Genomic DNA, 13,277 nt, shown 5'->3' with positions numbered 1-13,277 from the left:
GAGGTAATAGCGGAGGAGACCGGGTTTTTATTCGGCCGGGTGACCTGCGGATGAGTCTGACCGCGTCCTGTTTAGTGTGAAGCCGACTATAGCTCCTGGCCCTGGCTCCTTTACTTTTATTGGCTTGACTCTTTCGTCGGCTCCCAGAGTGAGGAAACTCAAACAACGAGTCCAAGGACTAGACGGAAGGAAGCAAATGGCGAGGAGGAAACTCTCTTATGACTTCCTCTCTCTTCGGTTAGCTTCTGTCAAGTATGGGCAAACGGAAATCGGTTAGTCTCCTGTCAAGTCTGGAGAATGGAAGCGAGGAATCACCAGACCATCCTCCGATGAAATCCTCAGACACTCGCCCCGCCCCCTTACTGTGTATCGCTCACTGATTGGACGATGCAGTGCATGCACTGATCTCATGCTTCTTGACATGAGAGCAGTTTCCCAGCGGAGTGAAGAAAATAAATGAAACTCACGAGAGTCACTCCTCAGTTTATACCGTGTTCTGTTTCAATTAATGTTTCATTTAGTTACAAATATGTGATATACCTGAACAACAAAGTGGGCAAAAATCATTTTATTCATTTTTTGGAAACATTTTCATCATCACTTTTTTCGCTTATACATTTTAAGAATGCCGTTTTTTGAGAATGAGTTCTTATTTTATTTGTATTTATTTGGGTCTATAACAGATGATACAAATGTTTGTGTCAGTAAATGTGTACTAACAGAGGCAGGGGTGTGTGTAGAAGCAACGGGGACAGAGCTGCTGTCAGACGATCAGCTGTGCGGCGTCATCACAAACGGAAGTCGCTTCACGTGACGCTCCGGAGGAAAGGACGTCCCATTGCTCTTAAAACTCATTTCCCTGCTTCTCGTGGTTTCCTTGCGTCCCTCCATGCTTCCCTGGTGGGAGGGACTAGACGCAGGGAAACCACGCAAGTGAGGGACGCAAGGAATCCATTTCACCGACCTAAGCCTGAGTCTCTGTGGAGTCTCTGAATGATGGAGAACGATCCTCTTTCTCTCATCCTGTCTGAGGATCCGATGCTGTTTGTTTCCTCTTCTCGTTGTAAAAGGTGCTTCATCTTTCATTTTCCATCATCCCCAAGTCCTGCTGAATTCACCGTACTTCTTAAATACATAAAGTCAAACTCAGTCCAACTGAAAGTAGTAAATACATTTGTTTTCACAGTAAATGTTGTTTCTCTCCTCAGATCACACGTCCTCTCTGTGAGCTCTGGGGATTACCCATGATGCTTTGTTGTGAGTTGTAATGATGTGTGTGTGTGTGTGTGTGTCCACAGTGAGTTTGTGTCCTGGCTGATGGACATGGGGGAGACAGGAAACCCAGAGGAGGGGGTTCACTTGGGTCAGGCTCTGCTGGAGAACGGCATCATCCACCACGGTATGGTTTCTACTGCCTCTCACACCTGGTTTGATCTTTGTTAGTTTTCCCAAATCTAAAAGCAAACCTGCCAGAGTCTCATTTACGGTGAGCTGCAGGATGGGAAGCTCAGATTACCTTCTCAAATAAACTCCGTAGTGTTCTTGAGTTGCTCGTTGTTTAGGTCCTTCTCTCCCTTCTCAAATCATCTGTATATTATTTCTTGAGGATTTCAATTGGCCTTATCTTTTATTTTCAGTCACAGACAAACACCAGTTCAAACCCGAACCTGTTCTTTATCGTTTCCGTTACGACGACGGCACGTACCACCCGCGCAGCGACATGCACGACGTCATATCCAAGGTAGAAGCCGATCGTCTTCACATTCAAATCACATTGAACTCGTGTATAACTTAAAACCTCTCCCTGGTTCCTCTCAGGGCGTCCGTCTGTTCTGCCGTCTGCACAGCCTCTTCACTCCCGTCATCAGGTACGAGGACAACTTTCTTTTTGACTACTCATCTAAAAAAGAGGGAAATATGACGGTGAACTATGAGTTAATTGATTAACGAGGAGAGGAGGACAGATGGTGATTCCTCTGCCTCTCAGACACAGATGTGGAGAAAACTGTCTTTCAGAAGTAGCTTAGGAACATGTGGTGCGCAGACACTATGAGGAACCCTTCTTCATTTCAATACATACATGTTCTTCTGCTGCGTTCCACTCATCAGATGCTCCTGTTGGCCAGCGCTGTAACACATTGTATTGCTGTGATTAGTTGATGGAAGGAGATGGCACATTCTTTCCTCCTCTGCTGAGTCTTCACAGTATCTTTGGGTCCAATGCACCCACTACAGTTGCATATCAGTGCTGTTATAGAGCAGTTTAAAGAGTCCATCCAGTCATAGTGGTCACATCACGGTGAGTGTGACCGACAGCATGAAGTTCTGCTGGAAGTAAACATCGATCTCTGTTTTTTAAAATGATGCAAAATACAGATTTCTTTATTCAACACTGCTATTGTTGAAGTTCTGGTCCTGATTTAGAGCTATGTGCCTCAATATGTAAGCCCCCAGTGAGTCGTGTGGGTAATTGGTGTAAAAACTTAAAAGCAGAAAATAAAGCATGAAACTGAACCCTGGATGTGAAGCAGGTGTTTTCAGCTCGTGTGCTGAATCCTCTCTTTGTCCAACAGAGTTAGAGGTAATCTCATTTTAAAGGAGAGATTCTCTGGCATGCTCTGTGTGTGTGTGTGTGTGTGTGTGTGTGTGTGTGTGTGTGTGTGTGTGTGTGTGTGTGTGTGTGTGTGTGTCTCTGGTTGTGTCTGGCTGTGGGACAGCTGCGGGGCTTGAGCTGGCGGTTCGGGCACATTATCCCTCTTTTACTGCTTTGTAAGGGAGCCCCAGACACATTACAAATGGTCAGCTTTAATCATCATGTCAGCGGCCTTCCCGGTAGCCACACAACCGACATTCGGTGTTAAAGCCAGGCTGGAAGAGGGAGAAGAAGTACGCTGAGGAGGATGTTGACATCAGATTCTGCTTCATAGCAGCCAGACGGAAGCATCTGGATCCACGCGTAAATATCGTCGACATGGCAGAGGGGCCAGCAGCTGCTAAACGATCTTAACAAAACGCTTTCGCAGGGGAGGCTTTACTGAAGGGGGGCAAATATATGAGGGCAGTCAGGGCGGATGCTGGATTTATGGTGGTTACACATAAGGCGTGAAATCTGCAATGACAGTTAAATGGGTTTATTTTATATGCCGCTCTTTTCAAACAAAGACCTTTGTGAGTGGTGCCGCCTTCATCACTTTCAGACGACTTTTGCAAAGTGAGATTAGTTCATCACAGAGATAGTGGACATAACAGGCTGCTATTGTGCTGCACAGAATGAATTACACGCTGTTTTTGTGTCAGAGTTGGCGTTTAAGGCCAGTCGTGCAGGCCAGATCAGTGTTAGTATGGAAATGTTCGTATCTGACTCGTGTGTCCTCTTCACACCGGGGTCTGGAGAGGCCCGAACGGCGAGCAGCGGGCCTAAGTTCGTGCTCTATCACAATGATAGGTGGTGTATGGCCGCCCTACCGCAATAACAGAACAAGATATTTAGCAGCAGAGAAAGGTCTGAGAAAGACAGATGAAGTTATGAGGCGCTTTGATCCGGGAATCAAGCTTCGATAAATATTAAACAAAGACCCTTTACACGTGTGTATTATGATATATGGCGTGTCCAACTCTAGAATAAGGAAATTACCAGAGAAAATGATATCAATAAATTTTCTAAGTATAAACGTTGATTACGTTTCGATTTTCATTCAGGAAAGCTGGGCCTGCTCTTTTTTCAGGAGGCGTTTGTGTGCGTCCGTGCGCGCACACGTGTGTATGTGTGCAGAGAGAGAGAGGGGGAGAGAGAGAGTTGTAAACGCAAGCACAGCCGAGCCCTGGAGGTGTACAATTTATGTAATCTGAGTGTGGAAATGAACTGGGTAATTTATTGGAAAACACAAAGTCAGGAAGATTGGATCAGTACAGCCTATCCACGGGCTCCTATCCATCAAGTTCCAATTAACAACCTAACCATTGAGTTTTAATGGCTTTCCAATCTACTGCCCTGATAGACTCATCAATTCCTCGGGGAGAAATTAAGAAAATCGACCGCCCCTCGGCGTTTCAGTGTCATTCTTCACAGCAACTATATGTCAAATTAAAAACACAATTAAAATTTAAACTGTTCCAATCAGACGGTGCCCCGCAACCTATGTTTCACTTAATAGAACTTTGATCAAAATCTGATGCTCGCATTCAATCAGCAAAGCAAATGGGATGGGTTTAAAACAAGATTTCCTCTTCAAGAAGTGTCAAAAGAGTTGTTCCAACAAACCAACTCTGACGCGTCACATCACTTGTGTTTGGCCTCTGATTGTCCAAATCTGCTAGTATCTGTAACAGGATGCATTTGTTGAAGCACAAGAACAAGAGGTGGTTTCATGGGAATATTTATATGCACCTGTTCACTTTTGTCCCATTTTGCTGAAGCAATCCATGAGGATGAGGTTTACTTTTTGGTGATTTGTAAAAAAAAAAGAAGATATGTGAGGATTATATTACTGTTTTACTTCGTCCATTGAAATATCACTGATTCACGATCTCAATATTGGAAGGAAACCTTACCAAAACCTTCAAGGACATCAGACAAACTAACTTCTTGAAAGGTTCCTTTGGCCTCTGCTATGACAAAGCCAATTTTATTTCTCGAAATTGATGCTTTATACATTCCTCTATGACTAACTTTAATAGCATGGGTGGTTCTAATGGGGGTTGGGGGGCAACTCTGGCCATGTCCCTGTAACAATGAGCTTTGACCCCTCTGTGTGCCCCCCCCCCCCCCCAAAAGACGAGTTTATAATGATAATACAATTGTATGTTAGCATTGTGCTAGCCTCGCTAGCTAGAATGCATTTTGTTTTCTCATAATGTAATAAAAAAATGTCACTACTGAAACAAATTATGTCACAAGAAAAGAAAAACCCACCCATGATGGTATTTTTTGTTTTTATGGTATGACTTTATACAAAACTAAAACTGTTAAAATCTCCAAAACTGTCTTTGTCTCTTTTGTCTTGCATTAAATGTGCCCCTCTCATAACATAACTGCCCCCTACACCACTGTGTCCTAGTCCAACACATGTGAGAGGATGCCAGTGGCTACAGAGGCTAGCGTTACGCAAGGTGGTCGGGCCACTTGTGTGTTTCCAAACTGGCACTAAAACCCACGATAGAGCTTAAAATTACCCATTCAGCTCTCCATTTTAATGTAACACACTGAACGCAGTACCCGGTCACGTGCGTTTGCCCCCGTTCCCACAAATGTACTTTATCTGATTTTGGCCCCGCTCCCCTCACTGCTTTGCATGCAGATGTCGCACAAATGGATATTATCGAGTGGTAATTTTTTCAATTTATGCGCGCAAATCAAGGTCATATACGCTGCAGCACGTGAACGTTGCTCTTACTTGACGCAATATGATGCAGACGTTTACGGATCGATATGTGCCAGAGGAATAATGCCATAGCAATCTATTAATTTGCGGTAATGGGGCCGTGTTGAGTGTGCGTGGTAGGTACACGTCAATACTTGGGTAATCTGACGATATTTGAATGAACCCTTTGTCTCTTGATGAGGTCATCATATAGAGTTTATAGCAGACTGATTCATTTTCAATAACTGTTAGCCTGCAAATGAAAACCGAAAATGACCTTTGAGGAAAAGTTAATGTAAAATTATGTGCATCATAAACTGTTATATTTTGAATTTCAACTTTCTTCTTAAATGTTTTTATGTTTGTGCCAACCAAGTGCAGCTTGTTATTAGATGTATTTATGCAGGGAAATTCATTTTAATAAGTGTCCTCAAACGAAGCTGTCAATAGTTTCCCTACCAGCACACTACAGGGGAATTAATCTGTGTCGTTGAGTGTTGGAATTTGATTAAAATATTCAGTTTCTCTGCAGATGTCAAAGTGTCCACCTGGACTCTGTCCCACTATCAAAGTCTGGGTGTGTTTTTTTTTACTTGGATTCAAACGCATAAAGAAATGTTAACACTTTAATTAAAATACTACTTTCCATCTTGGTTATTTTTTATTATTGATTATTATTGATCATTAACATTTACTGTGCCCAGGTTAAAGAAGGCATGAGCAGTGAGTTCACCTGCTCTTTCATCAAAAATGAACTTCGGTCAAAAGTAAAATAACATAAATACTTAATGCAATAACAGTAAATAAAGTTACTTATACAAAACAAAACATTTCCAGGATCTGGTTGAGTATTGGCATGTCTAACTTGATCCTGTCTATAATACTGTATGGATGTGATTCTGAAACTGTTCCTTCTTTTAAATGTACCATCACTTTAGGAAGGCAGCCAATTTGAGTGCACATTTATTAAGTTCCATTGATTTTCTCAAATTATGCAATATCGTGGGACGAGTTGGAAGCAATTAAAGTCTTCCTATTCGCTCAGAGGTTACTTATTTAAAAAAGTGTTAGAGCCAGTTTGCATGAAAACGAACATAATTATGTAAATGTATTATTGTTAAAGCTTTTTTAACCTTAAACTGCATTATTTCATTTATTGTGTTGCTATTTACAACACTATGTGTTCGCTCAAACAGATCACGTGTCCAGCGGCACCTGTGGTCGTCTTTTACGAGTTCAATCATCTATCTCTAAATTCAAACTTCACACCTTCTTGTAAACTTTTTTCCTCTACTAGAGCAATGTATGATTGTTATATCAAACATGTTTTTTATATCCTGAAATAATTTGCCCACCAAAAGTGATTTCTGTAAGGAGACGGTTTTCATGAATTCGTCACAAAATGAAACGAATTTCAGAAAGTGCTTGAAATAAAATGAAAATAATACAATTTGAATGAAATAACAGTTAAATGGAAGCATCAAACACTTGAATAACAAGGTGGAGATAGTTGACATATATCCTGACAACATTCACCTTCCACCTCACACTGAACCGAGACAACACACACACGGCCATCAGAGAGGGAGATAATTTTCTTTTAAAAAGACAGCAGCTCAGTGTGTAATGTCCTCTTCTGACTACATCACCCATAATTGTAGGAATGGTGGCAATTACGCATCTAATTGACCGAGACACTTTTAATGTAAAATTACGTTTTAAAGTGCATAACACCAAGATGATTATAGAAACCTATGCCTGCTCAAACAAGTGTGGGTTTCAATGTGTATATTATAATGACGTAAATTAATTGAATTTTCTTTTTTTATAAAAACGAATTGTCTCAGGACATAATTTCGTGAGAAAATGTTGAATTCTCTGGTGACAAAACTATTTCAAATATGATTATAGAGTGACTCCATTCTCCTCTGGACATAGCTGGTGATCCACAGAAGTCATACAATATAACCTAAAATGTAAGGAATATTCTCCATTTATTTCACAACATGGTTCAGCAATACAATATCAAAACGTTTTTACTGTACAAAGGAGAAGTGGCAGCTCCTCTCCTCGGGCCTCATTAAATATATACATTTACATATTTTTTACATCAGTGTATTCGATATTTTTCCACTCCTGTTCAAAAACACAAAGTAGATTAAAAGACATTTGGAGCTCACACTTGTGCTTTAAAGTTGGTCCCGGTAAAGGGAACAAGAGTGAGAATCACTAAACATAAAGCTACATGGGTATTTTACAGTTGACAGTGTCTTGATTGTCCCCGTCAAGCGATTTAAAAAGGAACCCAAAAAAAAGGAAATTACAACAAAGCCTCATCAATACCCAAAGTCAAAAGATGATAAGACATGTTTTGTGGATTCATTCATTCACAGCAGACCGTCAGTGTATTGCACATCACCGTGTAATGAGTTCTGAAAATGTAAAAGTAGAATATAATTGTATCAGCTGAAAACAAATCTGGCGCCTCTTGGCCACCATTTTTTTTTTGTAAACAACAAAAATAAATGGTTACAGTTCTAGAGTTGGCCTGTCCCGAAACAGTCATGTGAAAAAACTATAGTGAAAAAATAAAAAGACCACTCATCAGGCTGCAGGCAGTGTAAGCAGGTGGACTCCTGAGGTGATATTTAATAATAATAATAATAATAATAATTTAATTATGGGATTTGAGTTGTCGAATCACGTGTAAACGGTACCCTTTTGGAAAATGACACAATGTATTTGCCAAGAAAAAGGTCCATATAGGCCTGACAGTGTCTCTTGACTTTGTGATTTTCTTCATTCAGTCAGTAGAAAAATATTAGTTTTTTTTTTTTTTTTAACTTTTCGGTTGATTTTGAAAACGCTTGTCTTTTCAGACCGGTCTGAGCAGCGGCATGGAGGTGAGCATGGGATGGGAGTAGTAGACCCCGGGGTGTGGGAAGGTGAGCAGCGGCTGGCTCACGGGCACGCCAGCCCCGCTCTCTGAGACCGAGTTCTCGTGGTACAGGATGGGCACACGGACTATCCTCTGCGCCGCTGCGTGGCTCAGGTTGGCGGCCTCCAGCTCCGCGGCCAGCTGCCTCTTCCACTTGTTCCTCCTGTTCTGGAACCAGATCTTCACCTGGGTCTCCGTCAGGTGCAGAGACGCGGCCAGGCCGGCCCGTTCCGAGCTGCTCAGGTACCGCTTCATGTCGAAGGTGGACTCCAGCTGGAACACCTGGCTCCGGGAAAACACCGTGCGCGTCTTCTTCTTACGGCACGGCTTCTTGTCGTCGTCCCTCTTCTTCCACTCCTCCAGCTCGTCTTTTTTGGCTTCCTCCGTGTCGCTCTCCTCCAGGATTATCTCGTCGCCACTTTTGTTGTTGTTGTGCTCACTCTCATCGTCGTCGTCTTTGACATCCGGCTCGGATTTTAGAACCAGGTCCGGCGAGTCTCTGTCAGTGCCCGAGGTGGGAGAGCAGTCTCTGGCTCCGAGTTTGTTTAAGACTGAAATAAAGAGACGGGGAGATGGTCATTAACATGGGTCCTGGTGGGATTTGATCAAATAATTGATACTGGACAGCTTGTGGTTTTTGCATCTAAGTGGTTATAAATGGTGCCAGAAAATATATTTCTGCTTGTCACATAAACGTAAACCATTTTGTATTACAAGAGGTCACTGACAACACAGTGTTCAAATACATTTAAATTATTATTTAAAATATAATTTGTAATAGAAAAGAAATATTTGAAATATCTATCTGGTCTGCTTTATTTGAACAAATCAAAGTACAATCACGCTCATAATTGAATAAGCTTTTATTTTTAAAATGATGTGTGTTCTTTGCATGAAGGCATGATCGTGCCAATATCAGGGTGTTTTAATTCCCTGGTGAATAAATCACAGAAAGAAGCAGGTAAAAACTCTGTCAGTGACCAATAAGCCTCTGGGGTAAGATGTTCGCAGTGAGCGCCAATAGACAAATCAAAAGCACGCTGCGCATCGTCACCCTCATCCGATGATTTGACGATGTCTGCTTCATTTTATGCACAGTGTCTCACTTTATTGATCTATTATCCCGCATCGTGGCATAACAAAATAGGCCTTCATAAAGGACAGCGCGTCAACTCACTTTACCCACTGGTGAGGTAATTCAATGCACGTCATATTATTTTCACATCAACAAAACCAACCAATTCCTCTTTATCGAGAACAGTTCTTAGAGGGAAGTGAAATAACTGTAGTCTGACAACATTTTATGTGTCACAAAACTTGTTGGAATTGTTTTGTTTTTTTAAGTAATTAAGTTTGTCCTACATATTCTAAGAGACTAAACTCTAACATCAATACATAATTGAATGGCTAAAAGTGAGAAAATGACTTGCACACAAGTGAGTCTACAAAATGTGAGGAATAAAGTTTTGTATTTACCTTCGGCTCTGTGTAGGTGGGCAGATTGGCTGAGTGCGTAAGGGTACCACCACGCCGAGGTGCGCTCCAGGTAGTGAGCCGGCAGACTGAACCTCTGTGCCGACAGGTCGAAGCGGGGAAAGTTGAAGTCTCCGACCTGGGAAAGGGAAAATCCTCCCTCCAAGGCCACCTTAGAGGCAGTCAGTACGGGCTTGGGTTTGGACGGTTTGCTATCACAGTTCAGCAGGTTCTTAATAAAGAAAGGAGAGTCCTTGGCCGAAGCGCACGTCTCTTGCGTTGTCTCTGGCATCGCTGTATTTGTGGTCTGAACGCAGAGGACCACGGAAGCAGGAATCAAAAGAGAAAAACGCAAGGCTGACTTACAGACAGTCGATATCCAGGCTGCGAGGAGTCCCTGTTTTATTCTTCTCAACGATTTAACGCAGGAGACTCGGTTTTCACAACTGGAGAGAGCGTCAAAACACGCGTCCTTCTAGGCTAGAACAATAATCAAATCAAATGTTTTAGCGAAAAAAAATCATGTAGAAACATGGAGATGTCTCACTCCGGGCTCTTTCGTCAAAACGCAAACTGGGTCCACCGTGTCAGTCAGTCTGGCGTCTGATGCTAATGATGAAATAAAAATGTCATCCAAGTTAAATGCGGAAAGTATAGGCGATTGGGCATGTACAATGGCAAATGGGATTAAGGGAAAGACGTTGGAGAGAGAGAGAGAGAGAGAGAGAGGGAGGGAGAGAGAGAGAGACCGTCCTCCCCCTGTGCTGTGGCTGCAGGCTGTGTGTGCTCGACTGTTATTGGTCTCATACAGTCCAATTAGGCAGCAAATGAACACAGGGCTGTTAGCGCCAAAAAGGAAGGTTTGGGATAAACGCCTCATCAAACAACTAAACATTACAGACCGACTGCGGAGTTACTCAAATTCCAGGGTAAAAATAGTAGTTAAAAAATAGTTAGCGATACATTTTTAAAACCACTTTCACTCAGGCAGCAGGTGCTTGGTTGATTATTTGTATTTTAATTGGCTATTTATGAACACATGATATGAGTTGTGATAGTAGTATATTTAAAATGAGCCCAAATGTTATGTTTTAAAAAATTAAAAAAGAATAGTCTGTATAGGGTTAACGTTTGCATTGATTAGCCAAGGCCCAAATGTAATGTTTTAAAATAGTGAGTCCATTCAGACAAAATCCCACTGCCATGCAAACTCATAATACAATTAAGTATCAACTAAACAAAAATAGAACAAAAGTCTTGGTTTTCAGTGCTATTTCTTTAGTAAAAAAAAACTCACCCTTTCTTCTGCAGACTTTCATATTTATCCTAACTTGACTAAATTAAATCAAACATAAGTGTAGGCTCATCATACCAAAACTCTAACCATCAAACACTCCCAAAATCCTTTTCTTCTTAAGACTTCTAGACACAAAATGAGAAAAAAGGCCTGAACTCAGGCTGCAGCTATACTCCATGCGTCACCAATGGGCGATTAGATTCATATTTCTAATTCATTGATTTTCAACAAGGGCCACTTCCACACTGACTGCGGGTCGCACAGTCATTTATTCCTCCCTAATCGATTTGGTTAATTCATCCCTCAGATTGCACTCTTTGTAAATGTGCTATGTATATTCACTCATTGATATTAATTGACTTGTAAAAAAAAAAACAGCCCTATGGTTGGAAGCTTCTGTGGAAGAAGGACGGGGAGACAGCGACCTCTGTGGGTCTCAAGAGGGAACTGCACGTGTGTGCTTAAAGTGTTCACAGTGTGCGTGGAGCATGCTTGTATTTATCACGGTGTGGGGAAAAAAATATCATACTTTTAAGTTTTTGGGAATCCCATTTGGAAGCTAAACTGGTCGTACTAAAGAAACCACTAGATTTTAAGTAAGTCTACAGGAAGTGCATGCAAGTAAACGCATTGGCCTCCAAAGTGATAAAAAAAAATGCTGTTGTGAGACCAAAATACATTAACTGGTATTTTTTAAATATAGCAGCCATGTCCAATACAACAGCCTTCACATTGGTTACCTAATGGAGATGTACTAATTTCAGTTATGAAACATCATCACCTGTTACCCAAAGATGTTAATTAGCCATATGATATGCAGTCATAATAGAGGGTGTCAGTGACAAGGTAAAGGTGACATTAGCAGCCACATGTAATTAACGTGTGTTATTCATTTAGAGAGCTGCATTAGTGGACATATCCTGTTACTGTGATGTAATTATCACCTTTCCTTACACACTCATCATCACAGGTATTTTATGGCACCCTCAGACTGAGGTGCAACATGTGTGTCTTATAGGAGCAGATATCCTGTTAGAATAACATGCAAAGAATCTACCCAAATGTGTTTGACACTCATTTGCGAATATGAACAGTGCCAGATTTTAATCATAATACATCACAATTTCACTCACATTATTGTAGTATTTATATTCTTCTACGCTCCACAACACAACTATACACAGAAAATAAACTACCGCTAATTCTTCCCGACAGTTTGTATTGGATCCTTATTCATTTAGAAGTGCTTGACTTCCTGAACTAATATTGGGAAGTCAAGATTAGTTGACTTCCTAATTTTTACATATCTGATACTTTTCACAATTATTTGACCCCAGAATTATTATTGTGTTTAAGGTGTTTACTTCATGTGAGATCTGATATCTACAATTTAACAATATTATTTAAAACATTTATCACATGGTGCAAAAAGAAAAAAGGTGGCTGTTTTGCAGCCTATTTGAGTTTTGAGTATGTACATCACAATGTACACAGTATTATAATCATTGACGACCTTTACTACACTCATATAAACATTGCTAAATATGTCAGCAAAGCAGCATAAAATAAATTCTAAATAAAGACAAAATATATTGCTCCTGTCGTCAAAATTAAGATTACTGTGAATAATCTTAATAATTGAAATCATGTTTCAAAAGAACGTCGGTGGGCTCTGGTGGATTAAGTGTAGGAATTCAAACACAGTGAGAAGCTGAAGCCAGCTGAAGGTCTATTTGACTAAAGTAGTGCATCAAATGCAGATATCGCTACCCTCCTCTCCATTATCATTTTAACACTTGGACAAAAGTGACTATTGTAATATTTACTTCATCCCTAGGTTGTGTGTTTGAGAAGTCCAATAGATTGTTAAGGTTTACGCGACAAATAATAATTTACCGCAATGCTTTAGCACTCCATAACAGGGGTTAAAAACCACAGCTGATGCTAACCCTGAAAATAAACTGTACAAACTAAAACCCTGTGATACAAAAATCTAATATTATGCATTGATTAGAAACATGCAGTGGACCTTGCCCAGAAGCCACATCGGCCTTCTGAATGCTCCATAAGTCTATTTTTGTTGCTCCTCGGGTAGGTTACTATGACTTTTATATTATTTATTTCAAAGCGCCCAGATATTGATTATTTCACAAGGAAAAATGACAAATGGCAGGAGGGAATGACACGGTCAGCAGGTTCTATTAGAGAA

The 13,277-nt window shown here is 40.9% G+C and overlaps 2 protein-coding genes across 2 annotated transcripts; one reads left to right on the top strand and one right to left on the bottom strand.

Annotated features, from left to right (window-relative positions):
- The first annotated feature begins 1,302 nt into the window (after positions 1 to 1,302).
- Positions 1,303 to 1,947, top strand: LOC104955668 (phosphatidylinositol 3,4,5-trisphosphate-dependent Rac exchanger 2 protein-like). Its single transcript, XM_010783052.1, has 3 exons — positions 1,303 to 1,399; positions 1,638 to 1,741; positions 1,819 to 1,947. Exons 1-3 carry the CDS (start codon positions 1,318 to 1,320, stop codon positions 1,945 to 1,947), a joined length of 315 nt encoding a protein of 104 aa, XP_010781354.1. The 5' UTR covers positions 1,303 to 1,317.
- A 6,198-nt stretch (positions 1,948 to 8,145) lies between these two features.
- On the bottom strand, positions 8,146 to 10,415 carry hmx3a (H6 family homeobox 3a). The gene is made up of 2 exons (XM_010782837.1): positions 9,775 to 10,415; positions 8,146 to 8,849 (listed from the first exon to the last, which is right to left on the bottom strand). The coding sequence occupies exons 1-2, from the start codon at positions 10,061 to 10,063 to the stop codon at positions 8,236 to 8,238; spliced, it is 903 nt and encodes a 300-aa protein (XP_010781139.1). The 5' UTR covers positions 10,064 to 10,415; the 3' UTR covers positions 8,146 to 8,235.
- Between the last annotated feature and the right edge of the window lie 2,862 nt (positions 10,416 to 13,277).

This window comes from Notothenia coriiceps, unplaced genomic scaffold, assembly GCF_000735185.1.
Source record: "Notothenia coriiceps isolate Sejong01 unplaced genomic scaffold, NC01 NC01_scaffold00024668, whole genome shotgun sequence".
Lineage (NCBI taxonomy): Eukaryota > Metazoa > Chordata > Actinopteri > Perciformes > Nototheniidae > Notothenia > Notothenia coriiceps.
This window is presented reverse-complemented; position numbering and strand designations above follow the sequence as displayed.

Coding starts and splice junctions, on each gene's coding strand:
- LOC104955668 (XM_010783052.1), top strand. CDS start 1,318: ATGGACATGGGGGAGACAGGAAACCCAGAGGAGGGGGTTCACTTGGGT. Junction 1,400..1,637: donor GAACGGCATCATCCACCACG/GTATGGTTTCTA, acceptor TTTTATTTTCAG/TCACAGACAAACACCAGTTC. Junction 1,742..1,818: donor TGCACGACGTCATATCCAAG/GTAGAAGCCGAT, acceptor GGTTCCTCTCAG/GGCGTCCGTCTGTTCTGCCG.
- hmx3a (XM_010782837.1), bottom strand. CDS start 10,063: ATGCCAGAGACAACGCAAGAGACGTGCGCTTCGGCCAAGGACTCTCCT. Junction 8,850..9,774: donor CCACCTACACAGAGCCGAAG/GTAAATACAAAA, acceptor TCTTTATTTCAG/TCTTAAACAAACTCGGAGCC.